Source organism: Pempheris klunzingeri, chromosome 6 (genome assembly GCF_042242105.1).
Source record: "Pempheris klunzingeri isolate RE-2024b chromosome 6, fPemKlu1.hap1, whole genome shotgun sequence".
Taxonomy (NCBI): domain Eukaryota; kingdom Metazoa; phylum Chordata; class Actinopteri; order Acropomatiformes; family Pempheridae; genus Pempheris; species Pempheris klunzingeri.
Window position 1 is genome coordinate 8,906,932 of NC_092017.1, and position 25,161 is coordinate 8,932,092.

The window sequence follows — 25,161 nt, forward strand, 5'->3', positions numbered from 1 at the left end:
AATTTAGCACAGAGCTGATGTAAATGTAGAAGCACTGTGATTCAGAGCTCACAGATCGTTGCTCACAAATGGCCACGTATTTACTTTATTTGGAAGGATTTTTTTAATTTTCCAAAATGAAACACATTTTGATAGTTATAAAATTCATGGCCTGTAGTGTCAACAGACATTATAATAATAAACATGGGAGGGGGGGTGGACTCACAGAGGTACCTCATGCCCCATGTACTTACATCTATAGGGGGACAGCGATTTAGTTTAAAAAAAAAAAAGGCATAAGGTTGGATGGAAAGAGTCAGGGAAGGAAAGAAGGAGACTGTATGCGGGAAAGAACCTAGAGAACCATTGGAGAGCACAGAGGAAATGAGGCAGAGAGAAAAAGGAGAGACAGGCCAAAAGCAGGGGAGGAACCAGTGAAAGAAAAGTGAAGAAATGTACAAGAAAAAGAAGTGGGGGGAAGGAAAAATAACGGTTATTGCATGAGGGAAACTGGGGAAGGCAATAAAACAAATGCATGCTAGGAGAAAGAGGGAGAAGGGGGGGATGAAGGACAGACAGAAAGATGAAAACTTGACAGAGCGCTCAGCCTGTTGTCTCTGGCTCCAGTAGAAAGCTGCACAGAGAGAAGTCCTGTCTACTGAGGCTGATGGGAAAGAGAATATGAGAAACACATTTTCCAGCAGACCCCCACCCAGCTCAAATAACAACTCCCTCTGCCCCTGTGCCTCTGTAGCGCAAGGTTTGATTGTGTGTTTGTGTGTGTATGCATATATGCCAGCGCATGTTTGAGTGACAGACGGGAGGTCATCATAATATAACAGGTCAGTTTTCAGCCTGTAATTGTGCGGTTTCAGAATCACCTTGGCACACTAGGTGGAGCACGGTTGGGTTGGCCAGCGAGCTGCTGTAGGCCATCAGTGCTCGAGGCAGCAGTGGGTCCACTGTGAGCGGGCACCCGAGGAACAGATGGGGCATGGCCACGAACCACTGGCCTGCCACTGGTCTCTGACTTTTTAAGGAGTGTCGGGCTAGGTGGAGAAGAGAACCTCAAGTCGAGTGACAGGCGTAGGTAGCACAGTTTACACTTACTTACTTTACTTAGTGTTTGTCTGTACCTGGAGGGCTGTATCCAGGAGGAGTCAACAGGTGGAGGCAGAGGGGTGGTGCAGGTGGAGGTGGAGATCTTCCCGATGACAGCGAGAGCCTCCTTCAGGGCAGCGTGTTTGCGGAGCACTTCCTCCCGGTGCTGCCGCTGCTCGGGTGACTCATCCATCAGCGCGGAGCATTCTCCCAGAGCGTAGAGCTGGGCCAGGAGCTCCGAGCTAATGAACTCCTTCACCTACGGAGAGGGATTATAAACAGCTGTGACAAGGCAAAATGTTAGACTCTGTAAAGTGATATTTTACTTTGATTTGAGATCATGATTCTAGATTCTTAAAGGGGTGGTGAAAATTTATCTTCTGGGCTCTCCCATTTTTACTCAAGTCCTTGCTCAAGTAGTGTTTCAAATGGTGAATACAGGTTTTTCTGGGCTGTCAGTGAGTGAGGAAAGGGAAAATTACTCAAAAGTTAAGAGTCTGGTCTGGTTGTCTTACGCTGTTGATCATGAGGTGCATAATGGTCTTTGGCATTAGGTCCTTGATGGTCTTATAGATGATGCTCATGTAGGAGTCAACCAGGTTACGAATGGTTTCCACCTGACGCTCCAGCTGGGGGTCTGTGAAGTTTCCAGGGGCTCCATTTCCCTGCCCATCCACCTGGGTGGAGATGAAGTTGGGAGTAATTTCCACATTAACTGTTCAGATTGTCCCTAACACAGCTGGTAATGTCATGGTAACACAGATGTGTGGTCTTATGTGTATTGCCATATCTTGTTCATCTAGTGTATGGGGTTATGGTGATGAGCGCAAGTATACGGCCACTGTGATAGAGCAGGGAAAGCAGAATAGAGGGAACACTAAAGAGGGCGGTAAGGAGGAGTGGGCAGAGAGAAGAAAAGGGGGAGTGGGTGAGGGACGAAGAACTGCTGATTAGAAACAGACGAGAACACACACACATATTGTAGTGACATCATGGGCCAAGAATGCTGCGCTGAGGAGCCAACGACAGAGCGAGATGGAAGGGGTGGGGGACTTGCTTTTTCATTTTGGCAGGGGAAGAGAAGGGGGAACATGGAGAGAGGGGTAGCGGGTTATGACCAGGGTTTAAGGTTAGCAAATGCAATGGGTGCATACAACAAAAAAGGCGAGGTGCAGACAGGAGAGGCTCCCTGCAGCTAAGGTCAGGGTTGGGTTTAATTAGGTTGAATTAGGGGTCAGAGTACTAACGGGGATTTTCTCGGGGTAGACTCCGGCCTGGAGCAGAGAGGCCTTCCAGCTGTCCAACTCCTCCTGAGAAGTACAGGCCAACTCCAGGCATCTGTAGTCCTTATACACGTTCCTGCAAATTCAGTGCAATATTGTCAGACGTCTCCAAAAACTACACTTCCTAGCCAGTGATAACACTATTTCCATATTACGGAATAACAAACGCATGGACTTGCATACCTTAAATAAATACACTGAGTTATGTGGAGACTGACCCTTTGGTTACCTTACTTAAAAATGCAGTACATATCAAAATTCACAAGTCCACAGGTTGTAACACTAGCATACACAGTGCTGAATGATCAAATATGACAAGAATTCTGAATAACAAAATAGGAACCTTGGCCTTTTAGTAATGACACGTTATTACTGGTTTCTTACTGCATGTGATGGTGCCAGAGTTTCAGTCACAATGTGTGGTATAATTTCAGCTGAACAATGATGATTTCTCCTCTTTCTTACCAAGTATTGCTCCGTGTCTTGTGGCAGGAGAAGATAGTAGTCCCTACCGGTCCTAAAGAAAGCGTACCCTGCTAACTATTATCAGATCCAGGTTGCTGTATCACTCACTATAATTATCACTTATCTTGAGAGCTGTAGTAGCTGTTGTAGCTTGTTGTAACTGTAGTGTAATTAAATAAAGACATGTACCAAAACCACATGTATGATTGCGGCGTTTGCGTTCTAATTTCTTAGTTTCCCTTCTTCACGCAGCTTTTAACCCACTTTGTACACGTGCCAAGTGCAATTGGAACAAGGTTGCCTGTAACATGTGAACTCATTATAAGCATTCCTTATCATTAGATTAACAACACAATAAGCGGTAGTCTCAGGTTCAGTATTATTCAATATGCTCTAGACAGACAAAACTCATCTGAGCTTCTCCACACAACTACTGATGAGGAATAATGTCGTCCTTAAAAAACTGTTGTCTCGTTGCTTAAGTTTTAACTCATCACTTCCTGCGTTTGCATAAAAACAATAATTACGCGTGAACCTTGTTACTTTCATACAATACTATAAATGAAATGTGAAATAAAATCTAATTGTATGAATTATTTGCCAGGGCTTCCATGCTCCATTATTTGGTTTGCACTATGGAGGAATTTACAAAAAAAATCGGGGGGGAGAAAAAGAAAATTCAAAGCATGTCTTAGACAAAATGATTAACAAAACAGTTGTCACAGCCAGGTTTAATGTGCACCTCTTGTGTAAATGACTTGATGCAGGGGTAATACATACAGGTCATTGGGTTCTGTGTGAGTCACCCCTGTGTTGGGAACCACAGACTGAACACAGGTGCCTGAAAAAGATCGGGGCACTCTTCCCAAAATTTGGTTCAGTCTTTAAATGCAATAACTTGCATACAATTTAAAAAAATGTAAAGATGAATGACTCACTGACAAATGTTAAGGACAAAGAAACACACAAGCACTTGCAACTAGGTAAACATAGACAAATACCAACAGACAGACAAATTAAAACAGTTCCATTTATTTCTCCTCAAGCTGTGCTTGGCATGACCTCCCTAATTGCAACCTATCCCCTCAATCATCTCCATCATCTATTTTCTCCACACCATTCATTCCCTGGCTCCTCTTCCCTCACTATCGTTCATCTCACTCCCTTCTTCACACCATCAAACCATCTCTGTGCTTTGGCTGTGGAGGCAGCCCAGTAAAGTGAGAAACAAGCAACGGATCTGGAGCGGGCTGTGGCCCATCTGTTAAACATTTTTCTTTAATCACTTGGTTGTTTCTTTTCTCCTTTTGTTGTTCCCTTCTCACATTCAGAACACACAGCAATTAACCTCAAATATGTGAAACCTTTGTCTGTGCGAATGAGAGAGAGAGAGAAAAGAAACGGAAAGACAAAAGGGGATAGATTGCAGCAACAGAGAGCTGTACAGAAAGATCAAAAAATAGGCTGTCAGTTTGTGAGCTTATGGCTGGGCAAAGACGGGTGAGGCTAATAAGTCAGGGCGGGGTGGTGGCTAACAGACAGGGAGCCAGGCCAACCATGACAATACTAGAGTGCTATTACACAAGGATCAGGACAGTAACATTTATATACACCAGCAAGCACACATTCAAATTGTTTTCTATGTTGATGTATCTCATTAACACTTTTTTTCCGGTCCCTCTTGTGACCAGCAGTGTGAGTTTTTTTTCACTCATATTGAGAACTTTCTGCACAGAGTTTTGACTGCTTTAGATTTGAGTTTCCTGAGGTTTTTGATTACTGTCAGACAGGGACAAAACCACTGCAATGTCTGCCACACACACACAAACACACACGCACACACACACACACATGCAAATTCAGAAAGAGAAACAGAGAGCGAGTTTGCAGGAAAAGGGGGGGCGCCATAGGACAGACTTTGACACATTCCTGGCCAATGGCTCTGATACTCTCTCTCCCGCTTTCTTTCTCCTCTCAACCCATCCAGTTCTCCTTTTTCCCTCCTTTTTGTGGTGAGTCGAGCAATTCTTTCCAAACAAGAGCAGCCTCATCTCTGATCCAAGCTCTCTGGCTTTGATTAGCTGCTTAATGAGCCTGCCGTCGGTATGCTGTGGTCTATACACACACACACTGGCAAAGGCACATGCACACATGCACACACACACACAACCCAGTTTGTGTATCTGAATGCAGCATAGCACTGAATTATAAACAAAGCCCACATGCTCTGGTAAAATCAGCCAGGCTTTGGGTCTGCTCCAGCTCCTAAACACTCTCTCTCTCTCTCTCTTTCTCTTATGCTCTGTCTTTGTCTCTCTGTCTTTCTCAATCTGTTTCACACACATAAACCCAGCAAACCCAAACCATACCCTTCCCTCAACAGCCTGGCAGATACTTGGAGACAAAAAAACTGCACCCGCTGCAGTACCCACTGTATATCCTTTCAGTTCCGGTGGTAAAGTTGAATGGAAGAGGTCAAAGGAAGGGCAAAAGACCACTCTGACATATCCTCCCTTTCCTTCTAGGACATGTCCACCCTTGTAAAATATCACTGAAACTTCAGCAAGCAGGTGACAAGAACAGAACTCCCTGTTCTGACTCACACACATGTAGTACAAAAAACACAGGCCTCCAGACACACACACAAACCTTAACTCTGTGTTGAAGATAGCAAAGACAAATTTGCTAGACATGAAGCCCTTCTCCACATCTCTGAGCTTTAGGTTGTCCAGAGGAAGCATGTACTTCTTCTCCTTCTCCTGGAAAAAAAACAGAATACAGAGAGATAAAGTTTGACAGAGGTATGCAGAGTAAATTATGACACCACAGAGGGGTAACACAGGTGTTGATAGCATAAAACAACTGAAACTGAGAAACAATAGGGACTGAAGACAGTTCACTTGGGGGCTTTAGCTAAAATAGTTACATGTCTGGTAGTAAATATTTCTCAGGCTTCCCCTAAAGAAGCAATAGCAGCCAAGAGACTTGAACTGTGGAAGGAAAAATGTCGGGGCAAGGTGAACAGAAGATGAGGAACACTGTGTTAGCAGAGCGACCGAGTTCATATCAGATGATGTGTCTGCCTGTCGAACTGACTCATGTTAACTACCCACTAACCAGCGAAAGAGAGACATTGGAAGAGGGAGAGAGAAGAGGAGAGAGAGACGCCATAAGTCTATAGTCTGTCATCACCACAGGGACTTATGAATGACAGAGAACAGTTGGAGGAGTGGAGTGGCCAGAGTGAGGAGAACCAGACAGTATGGAGGCAGGGTACAGAGAGCTGAAGCAGGGAGGGAGGGAATGAGAGAAGGAGTACAAAAAAAAATGAGGGAGAGAGGCCGGCCTCACATGTGAAAGTCATTACTCAGACTCAAGCTCTAACACAACATTTCTCCTAAAGTGAAGCCCTTCCCCCTCATCTCTCTTCCCTGGCCTGCTCCCTCTTTCTAACCCTTGAGAGGGGGCTTCCAGAAAGGCTGGTAATAGGAACCGCCATGGATGAGGTGGTGAAGAGATGGATAAATGTGAAAAAGGTGACTCTCAAGGGCTGACTGCCCAGAAAAGGGGGGCAAAAATCCTGGATGTAATTTGTGTGTGTGGATGCATATGTTCGCGCCCAGTTTCGAGCATGTGCATCCATGAGATGCGAGTGTGCTGGTAGTACGTTCTGGTCTTCCCTCTCTCAGTGCTCCCCTGAACCCTACGACTCTCTTCCTTCGTTCCTCTTTCCTTTTTTCCAAAGGGGCCCACTTCCTGTAACAGGCTGAAAAAAATGACAGAACGGGATTGGCGCTCATACGGCCACATCTGGGATCGCTTTAGACGGAGGGGGAGGAGACTGGAGAGAGGATAGGGTGCTCTGATGGGGTAGAAATAGAAAGTAGAGATGAGGAAGAGAGGAAGAGGAGGGATAGAGGTGGATAGAGGGATAGAGGGAGGTGAATTCAGCTTGAGTAGACGAGGACGGGCTGAGGAACATAGACAGCAGGAGAGAGTGTGTAGGAGAAGTGGGGAGAAACTGCAGACCACTCCAAAGTTGATTCCCCATGGGTCCCATCAACCCATATATGGCTGCTAAGTTCCTCCCTAAATCTCTCTCCTTCTCTCACTCCCCGAATTTCCTTATGCCTTCCCAGAGTGAACAGGCAGATCCCTAGCTGAATGAGTGAATGTGCCACGTCAAGACTGGATACTACACGGGGACACAGCCCTGCGGACGGCCGACTCAAGATTCACTAACATCTCCGGAGCAGGGACACCCATACAAGTGGAGATCCTCGCCTTGCGACCCAACACAGACGCAGGATAAGAAAGAAGAGAATAGCGGAGGAAACCCTTTGCCGATTCCTCTACACCGCGGGCATGACTGCTAGCAAACAACCAGAGTGGGAAAAGGCGAGGCCGTGGAGGAGACAAAATTAGAAAGGGTCCTGCTCCGTCATCCCAGTGTTCAGACTACCTGTTCAGGATCTTACTGGTGTACAGTAGTCTGCACATTGGTTAGACTGTGCAAGGAAGTGCTTCAGCAGCAAGACTCAGAACAAACCTGCATGTACTCTTCTCGAAGCCAATCTAGGTTGTAATACTCTCTGATGTTTCTTGCTTGAACGGGTGCAAATGCTTTTAATTGTGCATATACTATCACTGGCTTGCAGCTCTCAAAAATGCATTCATTAGCTTGAGCGTAATGACATCTGTTTTGTGGCACTTGTCACCTTGAATTAACTGTCTTTGTTAATGGCCAGTAATACAAATGTTCAAGACAGAAAAGTTTACATGCGGCACTTTCAAACAAGAGAAGTTATAACTTATGACTGGCTGCTGTTTTACCAATATTTAAGGCAGAAAAGCTATAAACTAGGTAATCAATTAAGCTTCTTTCAAACACATTCATTGTGGAGAAGCTTTGAACAAATTCAGGCTGCCTCTATTGGGTATTTTGAGTGTCTGCATGTGCATTTGTGTGGCAATATGATGACAGACATCATCATTGTGTAGTATTAACAGACATCACGGCACTGTTTTCTATATGCGTGTGTGTGTGTAATTCCAGTGGTGTCAGGGTGGTTGTGAAATATCATACATCAGAGCTGCTGTGTCTGAGGCTGTGTCTCCTCTTCCTATAGACTAATGGATGTGAGATATGGAACAGGCCTCACACACACACACCTACACACAGAGGGGAGCATGTAGATTAAGTGTATAGGCATGAGCCATCTGTTTTTCTTCAGACTGCCTGGTGGAGCCCTGGCAGCCGAGGGGTAAAGGAATGTATGTCTGTTCAGTGTGCTGTGGAGATTAAACTCTGAACTATTATGCTGCACTCTCAGTATGAGGTCAGTATGACAGTACATGTATTGCAGTGCACAGAAAGGACTTGTACTGTACGGCCTTAAAGACGTTACAAAATTTGAGTGTACAGACGCAATCAACACAGGGATGGAGAGGGTAGGAAGGGGTGGGGGGTATTTGTGAGAAAGACTGTGGAGGAGTTGAGAGGAGAGAGGGGGAGTCAAAAGGGGAGGTCTGCAGTGTAGAAACAGCCATGTGGGATTTCTCTGGGCAGATCTTGGAAGCTGGTGTTTGGACAAAGCTTCAGATTTTCCAGCCAGGAATGTGCACAGTCCCAGGGAGACTGCCAACCACAGAAAGGGGGAGAGAGAGAAACAGGGAGAGACAGAGAGAGAGACAGACAGACAGACAGAGAGAGGGAGAGAAAGGAGAAGGAAAAGGCAACAGAGGTAAAGTAAGAGAAAATAAAAAGGGGGGCAGTAGTAGAAAAAAGAGGTGTCTGTGGAGGTAGTGTGGGCGAGGAGAGTGTGAGTGGGAACTGCAAGAGAGAAGAAGCAGAAGCTTGGCTTGTGTGTGTGTGTGTGCACATAGAGATGCTCGTGGAGAGGCAGCAGATCTGATCTTCTGTGATAATACGGCTGACTGACATTGCACTCAAGCCTTCCAAACACAGCTGATAAACCTTACAATGTACAAGTCCAACTGAAACAAAATTAATCAAAAAGGTCTAAACTTTCATAACGGCTTCAAACCCTGTAGTGAGACATACATGTGTCATCGTAAAACAAAAAACAGCCAACGTTTGCTGCTCTGATGTGGTCAACAGATATTTGCTTGCCTGTCTTTGTATTATTTGCCACAGATGTGCTAACTCTGTGTGTATGTGTGTGTTGATTTGTAAGCCTATAACACTGTATGTGTATATTGTGCATGCCTGGAGCTGTGTCTGGGAACACTGTGTTCAAGTGATCCAGTGTTTATCAGAAAAGTGACCGTGTGTCTGTCTGAGTGAGTGTATATTTTTCTCCACTATTTGCATGCCAGTTTGTTTACATCTGACTCCACATGTGTACTGTATACTGTATATACTGGTCCGTGTGTGTTTGTGTGTGTGTGTGTGTGTTTGTGTGTGTGTGTGTGTCTTAGTTTGGCTTGGGGCAGCTCCAGCTGTGTCAGAGTGAGCCGCTCCAAATGCCTGAACTCCCAGAAGAGGAAGAAAAGGGGGAGTGAGGGGAAGAGTGAGCGGAGAGCGGGACGAATGGGAAGGGGGGGGGGTGTCAGAGGAATGAATGGGGGAAATGGAGGGGCTCAGTTGCGGGTCCAGGTGGCAGGAGAGGAAAGCGAAGAAAACTGCCTATTGGTTATACAGAGAAACTGGGTTAAAGATGCTCTTTTAGCTGTGTGTTTTATGGTGTCATATGTCACAAAGTGTCCATAAATGGTCCATCTGTTTAGTTTCAGCCACAACACTGCCTTCGAGACATTTTAGTGTGGTTACTAAGAACAATAACTCATTTGTAAAAGCAGTGTACATACTCTTCCTTCCGAACCACTCAATTATGTCTGCCAAACAACAACTCAATGTCATGCACAACAGAGTGTCTAGAGTGTTTTAACCCAGATGTAAATGTTTACAAGTGGCTGTTTATGTCCATTTACAAAAATGCTGCGATGTGTTGCGCTAATCTGATCTCACTTCCTGTAGTCTGCCCTTCCCTCTTCCCATGACATCAGCTGTGACAAGATGAGACTGTTGTGGTGTGTCTGCCTGTCTACACTTGCTGTGCAGACCTTCTGCTCCTGTACAGCAGGCACAGACAGGCAGACAGATGGCAGCCCCACTGACATCAGAACAGAGGGCCACTAACTCCTTACTTCGATAAAACTGCAACGTCTTTACTGGAACGGTGACAACAGTTTCAACAAATGAAAGATTTCCCTTCTACTTAATTATTTTTCACCTCTCGTTCCAATTAACAAGCTGTTTCAAGCTGCGCAATGTGTCAATAAACTTATGATGACTTAAGTGTACTGCTGTGTTTTGAGTTCACTACTTTCTTACAACATATCTTAATGTAATATGTTTCAAGCATGAGCGTGTGAATGTGAATGCCTCACCTCATCATCCTTGAACCAGGACAGACTCGCTGCAGTGAGGATAAACCAGTATTCCTTGGCTCCGCCCTTCATGATTCCAATGTTGCTGATGGTCAGCCAGCCCTTGCGTATGACCTGCACAACAGCAAGAGGTAAGGGGTTCAATGGCAGGACTAACAGGTCCATCACAATGGCATTCAGAGGACAGAAAGTTGGAACTCCTATGAGACCAGGTCACAGAATGGACAGAAGAGACAGGAAGCCAGTTATGTGATGAATAAGGGAACAGGAAGTATGAGATCATCTATAGATACCAAGAAACGGCATATGCATCCTGCAGACTAGGAAAATATGAACATCTGCACATGAAGAAGTGGAACTGCCAAAGGTAAAGATGACTGGGTTGAGACAGGGAGAAAAGTACTACAATCTGTAACTGAGAGGAAAAGAGTCTAAAATATTAGCAGTGTATTAGTTGCAGATGATGAAAAACATGATTAATAAAGCTACAATACGCCATTTTGGGAGTGTGCATGTTCGCTGCCATCGGTAGCATGCCAACCGTCAACCCTTAAGCTTGAATCCTGCACAGAAATATTTCCAGTAGAGGCAGCAGAGAGTGAATAGGCTTAAAGAATGGTCTCCTACTATTAGGCTTGAAAGAGGGACCACACCCTGGAGAAAAACAGGAGATAAAGGAGCAAAATTAAGTTGGGAGGGTTTTTTTCCATTATATTAGGGGTTTATATTGATCATTAGATAATCAATTAATAACAAAGCAACATGAGCGATTGTGTAAATATATTTTCTAATCTGTGGTTAAAATGTGCTGCTGTTCAACAAAATCATCATCCATGTTCCCGACTAAACACAATCATACTGGGACTGTGTTTTTAATTATTCTTGCTTTCAAATGTGTCACATAAATATTATGTTACACGTTAATCATAACAGAAAGAAAAGCCTCATTTCCTTGGTCGACTGCATTCCTATGCAAAGCCAAGATCAACTCTGGTTGGATGACTGGACCCTAAATCTCCCATTTATCTGCAGCTATGAATGCTGATTAATGCATAACACATGGGACGATGATATCACTGAAAATTAAAAAAAAAACAAATACAAAATGCAAGATGGATGGCAAAAAATGTTCATAACCATGCACACAAATTTTTTGCTGCTGGGAACAACTGGCAACAAAGGATCATTCTGGGGGTTCAGACTTATCATTAGACATGTCATCATTTAAGAGGGACACACTGTCATTAACAAATATGCTTGTTTTGCTCAAAGATAATTCTGAACAAGACCAAAGATGCATCACCAGCCTTATGCCGGCCTGAATACGATGGTACTAAAGCAAGAGCATTTAAGGTATGAGATTTTAGGATACCATCAGGTTATTTAGTTTTTCATTATACCTTTTGGTGACACTGCTGCAGATCAACAGCCTTTCTGGTGCAACCAGACTGTTCTTACTCAATTTAAGGGCAATTTGTTAAATATTTGTGGAGAGCTTTCACTCTGACCAAAGTGCTTTGGGGATGGATCAATGATCTAGCAAACTGATCAACTGGCAGACTGACCGTGAACCATCAACATCTCAAATTTCCCTTGGTTAGCGTGGTTATAAATACTGTGAAAAGGCATTTTCCTGATGCAGCCTTACACATGAAGTATATAATAAATTATTGAATGCCCTGCTATTTAAAGTCTTACCTGGTTTCCTGTCCTCCCTGCAACAATGTTCTTATTGCTTCGGTTATATGTCTGGGCGCTGAGAGAGAGGAAGAGCTCATGTTATCTACTTACTTTGAAATGTAAGATAGATCATTTTATATCATTTTTATAGTATAAAAGAGGTGATGCTACTCACTTAGTGAAGCCAATGAAATCCTCATGTTTGGTATTTATGTAGGCAAGTTGGATGTCAATGAGCAACGAGACCTAAACAGAGCAGGCGTACATTAACTAGCAAAACAGAACCACAGAAAACTCAACAATCCAGCAGAGTTACCTAAAACTAATTTGTGAATGCAATGTCCAGTTGTGTGTGAATGACCTGGTCCCTGCATTTGCTCTCTTGCTCTCGTATTTCAGTGGTTATAATTCTCTCCGTCTCATCTTGCAGTTTGGGAAAGGTACTGAGCTACAGAGAGAAAACAGACCAGAAGTCAGATATAAGACAGTTTTGATCCCCCAAAATGTACAGTACATTGAAAAGTACATAATACAGACAAATTCATACCTTTTTCATACACTGGTACACAGTGGTGATTAGTTCTTGACTGACCATGTCAACAAATTTAATGCACGGCCCCTTTAGCCTTGATACCTGTTTCTTCACTATGGCTTCAAAGGCCATGTCAGGAGTGAACAGACCTGTCCTACATTGAGAGAGACGCAGGAAGGGACGAAAAACAACAAAAAGGTAGATTAGTGGCAGTGAAGAAAATATTTCTTAACAGAAAATTGTAAATTGTATTTAAATAAAATAAACTTTCATTTGCTCGAGACACAATACTACACCTGACTCCATGGATGTTTCTGATGGCATAGTTAATCTCCTTCCGCAGCTTCGTCTCATCAGACTCAATCTGAAGACAAGCACAGTACATTGTCAGTCAGAGTCGAGACCATAGTTGAGGAGCATTAGAGTTTAGCTAACAGTTATTAAAGTACACACAGTATTCATTCAGCTGCTGTAGAATAGGTGCTATTGCACATATGCACAAAAAGAATCAAAATTCATACACACACACACACACACACACACACCTTGACCAGTTCATAGGGGAAGCGCTCATGGAAGATTCGGTTTATCCTTGCACCTCCTGATAAATTCACTGTGTCTACTTTGTCGCCTGAGCCCTCGATAAGCTTCTCAAAGTCAACAGCCAAGCGCTGAACTAACCTGGAAGACCAGGAGAAACACTGACATGTAAATAATCTAAAAGACAACAAATGGGTACACACACATCCAGAATGATTGAGTGACTGACTGCAGCAGTGTCTTGGTCCTACGTGCAGGGTCATCAGGACTATACTGTCTGTACTCTTCAGCCTCTTTGTTCAGGGACAGAAGCTGGCTCTGCAGATGACTACGGAAGGCTGGCAAAGTGTCCCGGATGTGGTTTGTCAGTTGCTGCAAACAAACATTACCCATAACAACACATACACACAATGTATTTGCTTCTCTGTCTGTGTGTATATGTGTGTATCTGTACATTTTTTACCTGGTTAAGTGTTCTTTGTAAATATGGTGTTCCCATGTTTTCGGCCATGTGTTTGTAGGCTGGATGGGACAGGAAGAACTTCTGCTCTGCAAGCAGAGCTGCCTTAATATCCTTTTTCCCATCAATGTCCTTCTGACTCCGATTCACCACCCCTATGTAACCTGGAGAGGAAGAAAGGAAAAGGGAAATGAGAGCATGTGATTATTGTAAGGAAGGCAATAAGGAAGACAACGGAACAATCAAAGACTGATGTAAGACAGATTGAACTTGTATTTTCTGACGTGTCTTTGGGAAATCTTCCCAGACCACCATTTGTTCCATTAAGACTGTAGCATAGAAGCAGGAAATGAATATGTTGTACATGTTGAATGTGGTATAAAGCGGCCCAAATCCCCTATTTAGTGCAGTAGTAGATATAATAGCACCAGGCTCCATATCTAACGCTTCAGCTCAATGCTGCTGCTGAAGCGGTTATTTCAATGGGCTTCCATGGCTAATGCATTAGCATTGTAGGAGAAGCATGAAGGAGCCAGCACCTGGTGGTGCTTTACTTAGTCTGTACACTGTCACAGGAGCTCCCTGCCTTGCCTTTTCTACTGCCTCCCTCTCTCAGATGCTCTCTCTCTTTTACAGATGCTCTTTTACGAGACATTAATATCATCTCTGTTTCTCTCTTGTATATATACTCTCATGAACAAAAAGTGTGCATGGCCATCTTTCAACACATGGCACAAGCCAAAGAGATACTGTACATGGAGAAAAAGAAAGACAGTGAACAAAGGGGATAGAAAGATAGCGTCACACAGAGAGAATGAGAAAAAAACATAGAGAGTGAGAGCTTAACTGAGACTGAGCCTCCAGCTGCTGATATCAGACACGATCATAATATCAGTCCTCTCCAAAGAGCCTTCATTGGATGGTGTGTGACTATATTACAGCTAGGTGGCTCAACACACACAAGCACACGTAACACACACACGCACATGACTACAAACACAAGCGGCACACCTCTGCGTAGGGGGAGCAATCTGTTCTCTAGTATGTCCCGGGCATCCGTTCCTGCATCCATCAGGTCCAGCTTAGTGATTACACCAATTGTGCGCTGGCCTAAAAGAAAGATGACAAACTGAGGACAACCCCTTCAGCCTTTAGACATACACATTTTCATTGTAATAATGTCATAATTAATCCCCATAAAGACAGGATGTATAGCCATATCCTACTAACATAATAAAACCCCACAGACTATAGAAGCCCACCACACACATGTGGCTTACCCTGTGGGTCGACATCTTTGGCCAGCTTGAGGGCATCAGAGTTGGCCAGGTCAGTGTTGGCTGGCGTGACAGCCAGGATGAGGCAGTTTTCCTTACAGATGAACTGCATGATCATGTCTCTTATCTGGTACTCTATGTCTGCTGGCTGGTCGCCTACAGGCACCTTGGTGATGCCAGGCAGATCCACAAGAGTCAGGTTCAACACTGCAAATGCAGTACAAAAACACACGGGTCATACTTAAGTCATGAGAAATACAGTTCACGTGAATGGATGAGGTGTGTTGAACAGACACAAATACACACTGTGTTACCATGTGGTGAATAAATCCGTAAGTTGATAGGGACTGAGGAGATGCCCTTATTTGATCCTATGAGTCTTCGTGTCTCTGCCTCAATCTCCTTGCGGATCTCATCAAAGTCTGTAAACTTCTGTCCCTGACAGTGGAGAAATTCACCATACTCTGGAAAGGAAAGCAGTTAAAGTCAAACAATGATAGATTCATAATGGGGTCATAATTTTGGAGGATCTTTGGAATATCGAGCCCATCCAGTTGTTTTCTTTAGTTTTTGTGAGTCAGGCCCCAAGGGCACAGCATAATACAGCGGAATACATTAATATTTTTTAATAAAGTCATCTGACCATAAGGTAACAATTCTATTACTGTCCTGACAGACTCAATGATGGTAAACTATCACACTGCCATCTGGTGGCAGCTTTAAACACAAGTTAAAGAATGACGCTGTACAGACTGGATGAGTGAATATGAGTAGGTCTTACCTACCCGTGTTAGCATTAAGCAACTGGAGGATTAAAGGTCTGCGAGTGACAATTCCCGAACCCCGTGGAAGGAAGTCTCTGTTGAAGAAGAAAAACTGAATTGGGGACGGTCACACACACACACACACACACACACACACACACACACACACACACACACACACACACACACACACACACACACACACACACACACACACACACACACAAACTGCCACTGCATTTGATTGGGTGCAAACTTGCATCTTTGTCTGAAACATGAGCTTGGCACACACGATGTAAATGAATTTCAGTGAAACTATACATAACTTTCAAATAATGCCTAGTAAAGCATTGTGAACACTAATGGGCATCCGTGCCTTAGTTTCACTTTAGTTGCAACAGTATCGAACATATCAGCAACTTGTCCAGGCTGAGAAAATGTTTGCCATATGATGAGCCCTAGCAGATATATGAAGACTAAAAACTACATGTAGTGTTAACTGTAAAGAAAAAAAAAGGCGCAGGGTAAAAAAATATTCCCCCTCTTTCCTATTAAAACCAGATTCAGGAAGTTTGCTTTACTGCATCCTGTCCAAGATCAAACAGCTGGCACAGTCCTCCACAAAAAGGGGTGTCATAGTGGTGTGTGATAAAGTATTAATACACAGGAAAGCACGCATTAACAGCCTTCTATAGTTACGGACAATGCCACACACTCTGACACGGATGACCTATGTCTGTGGACAACACATAAGACTCTATAAATTAACAGAGCCTCACTGTCTGACTTTAGGAAACAGCTATCTTACTCACCAGCATTCTTTACTGACAGGATGGAAACACTTAGTCTCCTCATTACAAATCAAACTGACTCGCATGCATTTAAAGTTCAGCCAAACAACCCTGTTATACATGGATAGGCTGCATTATTTTAAGGCCCTTGAAATCTGTGAAAGGTCAGAATAAGATGGAAATTCTCCAACGCTCTGTTTAGGGTTAGTGTTACTTTACTGAAGGACTTGCGGGTTAAATAAAAGAATGCTGATTCTGTTACTTCTCAGGTGACATGTTTATCTCCTCTCCTTCATCTACTCAGCCTGTCAGTGAGATAAGGTGCTGTACTGGCTACTGTCATTCAGACACTGCCACCTCCGCCACCCACCACCTCAGACCAGCAACAGTAGCCATATCACTCCCACTGGGTGGAGACCATAGGAAATTAACACAGCGATTTGAACAGCGCCATTTGGAGCACAGATCCTGAGCCTGAATCACAGTTACCACAACTTTACTGTTAGCATTATAAATACCTATATATTACAAATTCATATTTTGATCTATGAAACTATAGACATCAAGAATCACATTTTCACTGATAATAATTGATGAAAAAGTATTTTATTGGAATTAGCCACTAGTCAACTTATATGATGGGGTTTTTCTTTTACAACAACAGTCATTTGAGTAAATCAGTGATTTAGGGTGACTTATTAAGAAAGGGCTTAAAACCTTAGACAGGACATATATGGATCAGCTTACACATATACTTTACATACGGGCTCTGTAATTATAAGTAGTAACTATTAATGGTTGGTAAATTATTTACAAGTACTTTAAAATTATTACCATTTACCAATTATTATAAGTACTTTAAACATTAGTTACAAGCCATTGATAAAAACTAATTTTGAGATAGAACACCGATGGAAGGTACTTATAATTGATGGAGTATTAAATGTTGGTAATCTATAAATGTAAAAAAAAAAATAATGATTGAGAGATTCAATCATTCAATCAACATTCAATCGTGCTTCAACAGAAAGTGGCACCTTTTTTTTTTTTTTGACATCTCACTCTTATCCACTTCACGTTAAAGCGGGCTATGTTGACAAGGTCCACCTCGGGTACAGTTCAGTCAGAGTTCACTGTGAGGATCTTACCTGCCCACAAAGTTTTCCAGGACGGAGCTCTTTCCGGCGCTCTGTCCGCCCACCACGGCGATCTGCGGCAGGTGGAGGCAGCAGCTCTGTTCCACGCCGCTCAGGGCGTCCTGCAGCCGGTTCACCAGCGGGATCAGATCCTCCATCCCGCGGTTGCCCATCGCAACGGGGCAGGCGGGCTAACCTGCCCGGCTGCCTTAAACCCTGCTCTGCTCCGGTTCTACGCTACACCCGCCGTCAGAGTGACTACCATTACTACTTTACTTACAGTTGTGCCGTTTTCATTACTCAATTGTACAAAACCTGAGAACAATGAACTTCTTAAAGGACGGTGTCAACTTTTAAAGCAGCTTTACAGGCCGTCAGTTAGTACGTTACTGTTAGTGTATCTGGTAACGACCAGTGCCCAAGTTTGTACTCACACACCTCTAGCCTCCGGAAACAGCTCGCTACAGACATTTTTGTTGGTTTTAAACTCCAAAAGCTCGTAGAGCGTCGTTTCACTGACACTCTGGGCAGATTTAAGGAGCCGGCCGCGGGTCGCCCCGCTGAGTTTGGTCCAGACTTTGGAGGAAAACACTCAACTCTGACAGCTAACGACGGGAGTCTGTGCGCATGCGTGAAAATCAAGTTTTACTCGGCAACCCCCTTCTGCAGCACACACACACACACACACACAAACCTCTTCGCCTATTAAAAAAGCACCCTGACTTATCAGACAGCATGCGAGCAGTCACTCCTTTAGCCGACAGCTATTTAAAATCACACACATCCAGTGAGGGTAGGGCTCCACTGCAGCACTATGAACTCTGCAACTAGAACCAGAGTGTAAGATTCATCTACTGTAAATAACGCTGCTGCATTCTTTGGCAATGAGGGAGTGAGCGCCATGTAGTACACTGGAAACCTGAGGCAAGTCAAACAGAAAGTGAAGGCTACATTAAATGGGGAAATAATTCAATAATGATAATGTATTACCTAACAGCACTGGGCTCATGCGGAAGCACCTCTTTACTTGTGATTGTACATCAAGATACTTTTTATTAGTCTTTGCACTGAATTGCAAAGGCAAAGCACTTATTTGCACATTTCAGTATCTTCATTGCATTGTTTCAAACAGTCTGAACACATGATTAAAAGTCCCCCCCCCCCCCGGCCACAAACAAACTTTACTCTACTTTCAGCTCTTTCAACAACTCTGCAATGTCTATATGTGGGCTGCTGCTGCTTCCAGTCCTGTTAGAGCACAGGGCGCTCTGCAGACTCCCGGCTGCTTGGTTCAGGAGCGGAAGGATGTGAGCAGCGTCTGACGTCTCACCGTCTCCACGGGAGCACAGAAGGACTTCGTTGACCTCTCCTTCAATCTTTCTAGAGAGGATGGTGGGAAACACAGCGCTCACGCGCTCCAACACGCTTTTCCTCAAGGCCGAATCACGACACACAAGGTTCAATATGAATACACCTGGAGGGGGGCAGAAAGAGGACAAACAAACTCCGTATAGATGAAACACACAACTATGAAAAGCTGGAGAGAATGGAGAGAAATGTTAAAAATACTGTACCTCTGGGGGTGAGCAGGCTGCAGACTTTCTGCAGGATCGAGGTTTCTACAAAGGCAGCAGGAGGACAGCTCATACCCACAGTACTATCTTTATTGTCTACATCGAACATGATGGCATCAAACAAACGACCACCTACATGAAAACAGAAAAAAAGAGTGACTCCTTGGTACTACATACACTGGTGTTGCCTTACCTTTACCAGCCCTCTCTCCAACTCCTCCCTCACTAACCTTCTTTCTCCAGGTCACAGATGCGTTCAAGGCCGTCCCCGAGAGTGACAGTCAAACGATCATCCGGTCGGAACCCAAACCATTCCTTTGCTACTTCCATCACAACAGGGTCTAGCTCCACAACCTCAATGGTAGCATTTGGCACAAAGTCCCGTAGAAACTGCGGCAGGCCTCCTCCTCCAAGCCCCACCAGGAGCACCGCCACTGGGACATCTAAGGAGGCATGAAGACAGAGAGGGTGAAAAAATCACTGTGGCTGTTTAACCAGCATTTCCTCCTGCTATCCACCTCTACCACGTTAACAAGACTGTACAAAACGTGTGTGTACTGACCTTTGTTCTGTGGCGTGCCCACCTTGAGCATGGCAAGGCCAGCCACCATAACTTCATGGTGAGCGCAGCAGAGGAAGCCACTGTCCACTGTCAGAGAGGCTGGGGATGTTGGTGGAGCAGCTGTTGGCTTGACCTTCTTTTTGTTTTTCTTCTTGTGACTTGATGCTGCAGGGACACAAATATTATTTTCACCAATCCACATATTGTTTCCCCTTTTATAGTTCTGTCCTGTTATATGTTTTTGTTAATATTTGTTGGTTGGCTTCTCTGTTTGATGGGTTTCCTTTAATTTAACATGTATGTGCATGGCTGGCAGTGCTTAAGTGGTTGATATATTATATATATTAAAGAAAAAGAGGGAGCAAAAAGAGAGCACAGCAAATAACAGTGAACTAGGAAAAAGAACTGACCAGTGTTTGAAGGGACAAGGCGGCTCTCTGACTGGACTAAGGCAGCATTAGACAGGAAAACGAGTCTCCGATACAGCTCCCCGTCTTCTCCTTTGACATTCTCCACACAATACTCCCCACTCAGCTCGCTCACACCCCTGCTAACCTCCTCTCGCCAACCCAGGTCACCTCCAACGGACAGAAACGGCACCTAGATTGGGACAGAGAGCTCAAATGAAAACACTGATGCACATTGTTGCAACAAACTGTACAAAAGAGCATTTCTAAAGGAACATTTCTGTGTGTTTACCTGCTGGTTGGCTGGCATACTCTGGGGAGCCAGGTCCATCACCATTGGTGAGAGTTCTGACTGGACGGCCTGCATGTCCGTGTACTCCTGATTCCTGTGCATTGCCACGATAACCAGGCGCAGAAAGTTAGCACTGGCTGCCAGCTGCCTTCGCCCCTCACTGGAGCTGTAGAGCCAAGCTGTCTCACTGCCTTGAGGCACTGACAGAATAAGCAGAGGGAAATAAATCATTAGGAAAGAACCAACCACAACCAATATGAGGCAGAAACATGATGAGAAAACAGGAGAGCTCACCAATGAAAATAGCAAACTGGTTTGATCTTGGCAACTTTGCACCTGGGGGACAATCCTGTACTGTGAGAGTGTATCTGGGAAGGCCAGTCTTTGCATGGCAGAGAGTGAGTGAGACGTTCGAATGGGCGTCTGTGCTTGTGCGGAGCCTCTTCTTCAAGACAGAGTAAGCCTGATGCTCCCTCACAGTCGACAACAACTCTGCTACCTGTGTGAGACGAGTAGGGGCCCCATCCTCCCCAAGACACATCTCCAGAATAGGCGTGGGCATAGGCTGACGAAACTTGGTGCAGACCAGAACAAAGACAGGAAGAGCGAAGGAGTCCTCTTCTCTCCCACTTTCCTCCCGCAGGCAGTGGAGCCTCACAGCCCACCCCAGCCCAACAAAGTGCTCCACAGCCAACTTGATCACACTCTCCTGAGCCAACGTCACACAAACGTACCGGCCGCCGACCCTTAGCACGCGGCCCACCTGCAGACACAAGAACAGCGCTGTGTACTAACTGAGGGGAAAAAAATATGGCCTGTGCGCACCCAGACCTATTGGCTTCTCACCTCAGTGAGCATGTTCCTGGCCAGTGCTCCTTCTTCTTCTGATGCCATGGCATCCAGCGTGCCCTTGTCCAGGGCGGCCTGGTAGCTGCCATCCTCATATGGAGTTTGAGTGGCATCCATCTGCTGGAAGGTCAGATCTGGCCGTCGCTCAGCGTTTCTCTGGTTCATATGGGTTACCACTGTCTCACTGATGTCTATATTAGTTAGATGTTTATAGCCAACATCATACAGCTGTTCACTCAGCTCAGAGTTACCACAACCAACCACCAGCACCTGAAGGACAGAAACACAAAACAATGTTAATCAATTTAGTTCCAGTCTTTTCAGAGGGGGAAAGTAACTGAGCACATTCACTTATGTACTGTAAGTACAGTTTTGAGGTAATTCTACTTTACTTGAGTATGGCCATTTTAGGCTACATTAAGCTTTTATGGTACTACATTACATTACAGAATACTGGACTTTTCACTCCTCTCTATTTATTCATTTGAGCTAAAGTTGCTGATTGCATTGCAGAATGCAGGTTGAAATCCAGTGGCTAAAACACATGATGCACTTCTAAGATACAATGCATTTTTACATATTTAACACCTCCAGCTTTTCATGTAGTTGATAACATTGGCTTTACCTCTAACCACTGCAGCAGTAGAAAGCTATGTTAATGAAGTAGCCCTAGCTATGCAATAAGATAATAAATATCAATATAACACTCACAGGGGCCTTTATTTGCTGAGTTATTTTGCTTTTAGAACATTTTTCCTGATACACTGTACATTTATCTTGAATGCAGGACATTCTACACTGTGGTTAAACTAAGTGAAACACTTCAAAGGGAAAGAAATCTACTTTTCCAGTCCAAAGTCTTCTATATTAGCCACACGGAAGTGAATGAAAATGGTAATATTAGGCAAACTGACACACAAATTGTTTATGCTGTAGTGAAATGTATTGTAGTGACACTACTGGATAACTATGGCTCAATAAGGGATCTCACCTTATCTTGGACTTTGATGTATTTATGCAGCACGCCGCACAGCTTGTTGTAGTCTCCATACCACTCAAAGGCTTTCTCTCCGCGCTTCTTAAAAAACCTCTCCCAGTATTCCGCAGAGCTGAACTCCTCGGCAGTGTGAGGTAGGAGATTCATCCTCAGTCCAAAACGTCTCAGTTTACTGTGACACTGTCTGTTTACAGCCACTTCTCCACATGGCACTTCGCAGTGACTTCACAAGCCGGACGACATTGCCGGCAGCACCGCTCGCTGATTGGAGGATGGCATGAAGGCGGAGCCGCACACTGCCCGGTGATTCGCTGAGGCTGTCAGGGCGGATTTTATTGGCTGTTACCGAGCCGGAAGTGTTCGGTCCGATACCGTTATTCCTCCGGGTGTCATTCATCATGGCTGTAGCCGCAGGAAGGTCTGTGTTCTTCGTGACTGGAAACGCGAAAAAACTCGAAGAGGTAAGAGTGAAAACCTTTCTGAGGTGTTTTTCTGAGACAGACGGTGTGGTGTCTAAACTGTGTCAGACAGGAGACTGGGACACGTATCCCCTCTGTGCTGTTCGAGTCTGTGCTGGCTAAATATATGCAGTGACTGTGAGCTGTAATTTAATCCAGAGTCCTCACGTTTCATCAGTCCCTCCAGATTGATGCTTTACTCTCTTTCTGTCACCTCCACCAGGTCATTCAGATCTTGGGAGACAAATTTCCCTACAAACTAGTGTCAAAGAAGATTGATTGTAAGTACCAATACAGATACCTCCAGTAGAATCAATAAACAAGTGCAATCGTGTCATCGTTGCACACCTAACTATTTCTTTTTCCAGTGCCTGAGTACCAAGGAGAGCCAGATGAGATTTCCATACAGAAGTGCAAGGAGGCAGCACACCAGGTACAGTCACTGTACTCCCATAAAAGTAGATGTTCTGTTCGTGCACGACTGTTGAATGATTGAAAGTGATTTGTTGGTGTTTGCTCGTCACCTACAGATTGATGGGCCGGTCATAGTGGAGGACACCTGTCTGTGTTTTAAGGCTTTGGGAGGCCTGCCTGGTCCTTACATGTTAGTAACAACTTTCACATCTCTTAAACCATTTTATCTTTCATAATGAACAGCAATTATTCTTTTTTTTTTTTTTTTTGTAGAAAATGGTTCCTGGATAAACTCAAGCCAGAAGGTTAGTATGGTAGTAGATGGCACATTGCTGAGGTATTTTTTAATTAAAATGAGCGGTCCAGAATCTCTAACCTTGTTGAATGGTTTGTTGCAGGCTTATACAAGCTCCTAGCTGGGTTTGAAGATAAGTCAGCGTGGGCTCTCTGCACCTTTGCTTTCTCTGCTGGGAAAGATGAACCAGTGCTGCTCTTCAGAGGGAAAACGGAGGTTAGACTCTCTCTCAAACTACGCGTGTGTGCACACGTATTTTTATTTTTATTATTATTATTATTATTTTCTATTCATTGTTTTGTCTTGGTACTTTTAGGGACACATTGTGGAACCCAGGGGACCCCGAGACTTTGGATGGGATCCCTGTTTTCAGCCAGAGGGATATGATAAAACGTAAGCAAGAACTGCTTGAAACGTCCCGTTGTTACCACAAGGGGGAGCCAGAGATCAACACATTTAACTTTCAGTTCAGAAATCAGTTGATTGTGCATCATTGTGATGAACCTTTTCATCTTATGCTGTGCATTACAAATGATCTATCAGTACTGTACCATGCCTAAGATCATATCTATACCGACTAATTACCACGTCTCTCTTATCTGTAGCTATGCTGAACTGCCCAAAGAAGTGAAGAATTCTATCTCCCACCGTTACCGTGCGCTTGCTGCCATGTCTGAGCACTTCTGTCAAGCCAACGGTACCACACCACAGAGCAAAAAGATGAAGCAGGAGGATTAAAGAGCAATTTAAGGCCATTGTCAGCTTCTGAGTCTGGAGCAAAACATAGCAAACCTCAAGTCGTCCGATTTGACAATGCAGCGGATACTCTTTATCGCAGAGGCACTTTCTATTGTCTGGTCAGATTTGTGATCACAATGTCTTCTTGTTGCATCTGCAGTGTAAACGGTGCTGCATAATGTCGGTTTTCCCTTATTTTCAATAAACAGTTTGTCAATTTTTTAACTTTCTTTGGTTAGAATTTTCAAGAATTTAACATATTAGAAATATCTTGCAGATAATATGGAAAGAAAGCATGAAATTGTTGCATAACTTGTTTCATTGTTCCACAGTGGACACTCAAAGACAACATTTGGCTTTTTTTGCATCCAAGGACTAACAAAAGTAGATTTGGAGAAGGGCATAAATAATAAATAAAAAATAAAAAAAAAGAGACGCTCAGAGATCCTGATGAGAGCAGCAGACAGTGTGGTCGAGGCTTGCTCCTGGAGTTGGCGAGGGAAGGAGAGGGTTGTTCAGGCTGTAGACCAGAGAGAGGGGTGTGTGGGAGGAGAGGGTCTCTGAAGGAGGAGGGGGGGGGGGGTCAGTACAAACACAACAGTGATAACGGGGGAGTTTGGATAATAAATGACCGTGGAGCTTGAAGTCTCTGAGCAGGAACTGTGCATACACCTGTGACTGATGGTTCCCAGATGTACTGAAAATATCACACATGGACAAATATACACATTGTGTGAGTGAGACAGTAGAAACATCACATCTTTTACCAAATATGTCATCTACCTTATTCAACACAGGTTTAGTGGCACTTTTGCTTCAATCACACATGTTCCTCATTTATTTAGATTTATATGATGCTTTTTCTTATCATGCACAAGTTATTATATTGTTATTAATAATTAATATACGGAATTTCATTATACTTTGCTGTATAATGACAATAAACCTGATTCTGATTCTGATATACTTAGCCAGTAAAAGTGCCACTCCTTTGGACAAAAGGTGCTAGAAGTTGTAAAAATGACTGGACTGCTCTTAGACTTCTGATTTTGTTTGGGGAACAGCCAGGAAGTAGCAAGTTGTTGTGAGGGGAAACAGGAAAGCTGTGTTTGTGTTCATCAGGGAGACTTCAGTTTCCCTGTCAGCCAAGTCTT

General features: G+C 44.0%; 3 protein-coding genes across 6 annotated transcripts in view; 1 reads left to right on the forward strand and 2 right to left on the reverse strand.

Moving 5' to 3' along the window:
- Positions 1–17,997, reverse strand: part of dnm3a (dynamin 3a) — an 18,599-nt gene extending 602 nt beyond the window's left edge. Inside the window, exons 1-21 of one of the 4 annotated variants that reach the window (XM_070831756.1) lie at positions 17,860–17,986; positions 17,434–17,736; positions 15,516–15,589; positions 15,045–15,194; positions 14,734–14,937; positions 14,465–14,563; positions 13,457–13,617; positions 13,223–13,365; positions 12,999–13,134; positions 12,750–12,817; positions 12,469–12,607; positions 12,283–12,369; positions 12,097–12,167; positions 11,940–11,997; positions 10,869–10,895; positions 10,242–10,355; positions 5,478–5,587; positions 2,328–2,439; positions 1,596–1,757; positions 1,116–1,339; positions 861–1,028 (exon numbers count right to left, since the gene is read on the reverse strand). In XM_070831756.1, coding sequence (XP_070687857.1) covers positions 861–1,028; positions 1,116–1,339; positions 1,596–1,757; positions 2,328–2,439; positions 5,478–5,587; positions 10,242–10,355; positions 10,869–10,895; positions 11,940–11,997; positions 12,097–12,167; positions 12,283–12,369; positions 12,469–12,607; positions 12,750–12,817; positions 12,999–13,134; positions 13,223–13,365; positions 13,457–13,617; positions 14,465–14,563; positions 14,734–14,937; positions 15,045–15,194; positions 15,516–15,589; positions 17,434–17,594 — 2,468 coding nt within the window. In that variant the 5' untranslated portion in view covers positions 17,595–17,736; positions 17,860–17,986. Of the gene's footprint in view, positions 1–860; positions 1,029–1,115; positions 1,340–1,595; positions 1,758–2,327; positions 2,440–5,477; positions 5,588–10,241; positions 10,356–10,868; positions 10,896–11,939; positions 11,998–12,096; positions 12,168–12,282; positions 12,370–12,468; positions 12,608–12,749; positions 12,818–12,998; positions 13,135–13,222; positions 13,366–13,456; positions 13,618–14,464; positions 14,564–14,733; positions 14,938–15,044; positions 15,195–15,511; positions 15,590–17,433 lie in introns of those variants that run through there. The other 3 variants (XM_070831754.1, XM_070831757.1, XM_070831758.1) reach the window with 3 other exon arrangements.
- Positions 17,998–18,581: 584 nt separating this feature from the next.
- Positions 18,582–22,302, reverse strand: mettl13 (methyltransferase 13, eEF1A lysine and N-terminal methyltransferase). Its single transcript, XM_070832444.1, has 9 exons — positions 22,097–22,302; positions 21,103–21,375; positions 20,551–21,019; positions 20,257–20,456; positions 19,968–20,157; positions 19,558–19,722; positions 19,226–19,438; positions 18,996–19,127; positions 18,582–18,895 (listed from the first exon to the last, which is right to left on the reverse strand). Exons 1-9 carry the CDS (start codon positions 22,247–22,249, stop codon positions 18,603–18,605), a joined length of 2,088 nt encoding a protein of 695 aa, XP_070688545.1. The 5' UTR covers positions 22,250–22,302; the 3' UTR covers positions 18,582–18,602.
- Positions 22,303–22,499: 197 nt separating this feature from the next.
- itpa (inosine triphosphatase (nucleoside triphosphate pyrophosphatase)) lies at positions 22,500–24,119 on the forward strand. The gene is made up of 8 exons (XM_070832546.1): positions 22,500–22,563; positions 22,784–22,841; positions 22,929–22,993; positions 23,091–23,164; positions 23,248–23,279; positions 23,373–23,485; positions 23,586–23,662; positions 23,875–24,119. Exons 1-8 carry the CDS (start codon positions 22,501–22,503, stop codon positions 24,005–24,007), a joined length of 615 nt encoding a protein of 204 aa, XP_070688647.1. The 5' UTR covers position 22,500; the 3' UTR covers positions 24,008–24,119.
- The last annotated feature ends 1,042 nt before the right edge of the window (positions 24,120–25,161 follow it).

Bases quoted from the DNA above. Each gene is read 5' to 3' on its own strand.
- mettl13 (XM_070832444.1), bottom strand. From the start codon at position 22,249: ATGAATCTCCTACCTCACACTGCCGAGGAGTTCAGCTCTGCGGAATAC. The intron at 20,457-20,550 runs GTGAGCTCTCCT...TTATTCTGTCAG, and splicing joins CCAGTTTGCTATTTTCATTG to TGCCTCAAGGCAGTGAGACA. The intron at 20,158-20,256 runs GTAAACACACAG...GTCCCAATCTAG, and splicing joins GTATGCCAGCCAACCAGCAG to GTGCCGTTTCTGTCCGTTGG.
- itpa (XM_070832546.1), top strand. From the start codon at position 22,501: ATGGCTGTAGCCGCAGGAAGGTCTGTGTTCTTCGTGACTGGAAACGCG. The intron at 23,165-23,247 runs GTTAGTAACAAC...TTTTTTTTGTAG, and splicing joins GGCCTGCCTGGTCCTTACAT to AAAATGGTTCCTGGATAAAC. The intron at 23,663-23,874 runs GTAAGCAAGAAC...TCTTATCTGTAG, and splicing joins CCAGAGGGATATGATAAAAC to CTATGCTGAACTGCCCAAAG.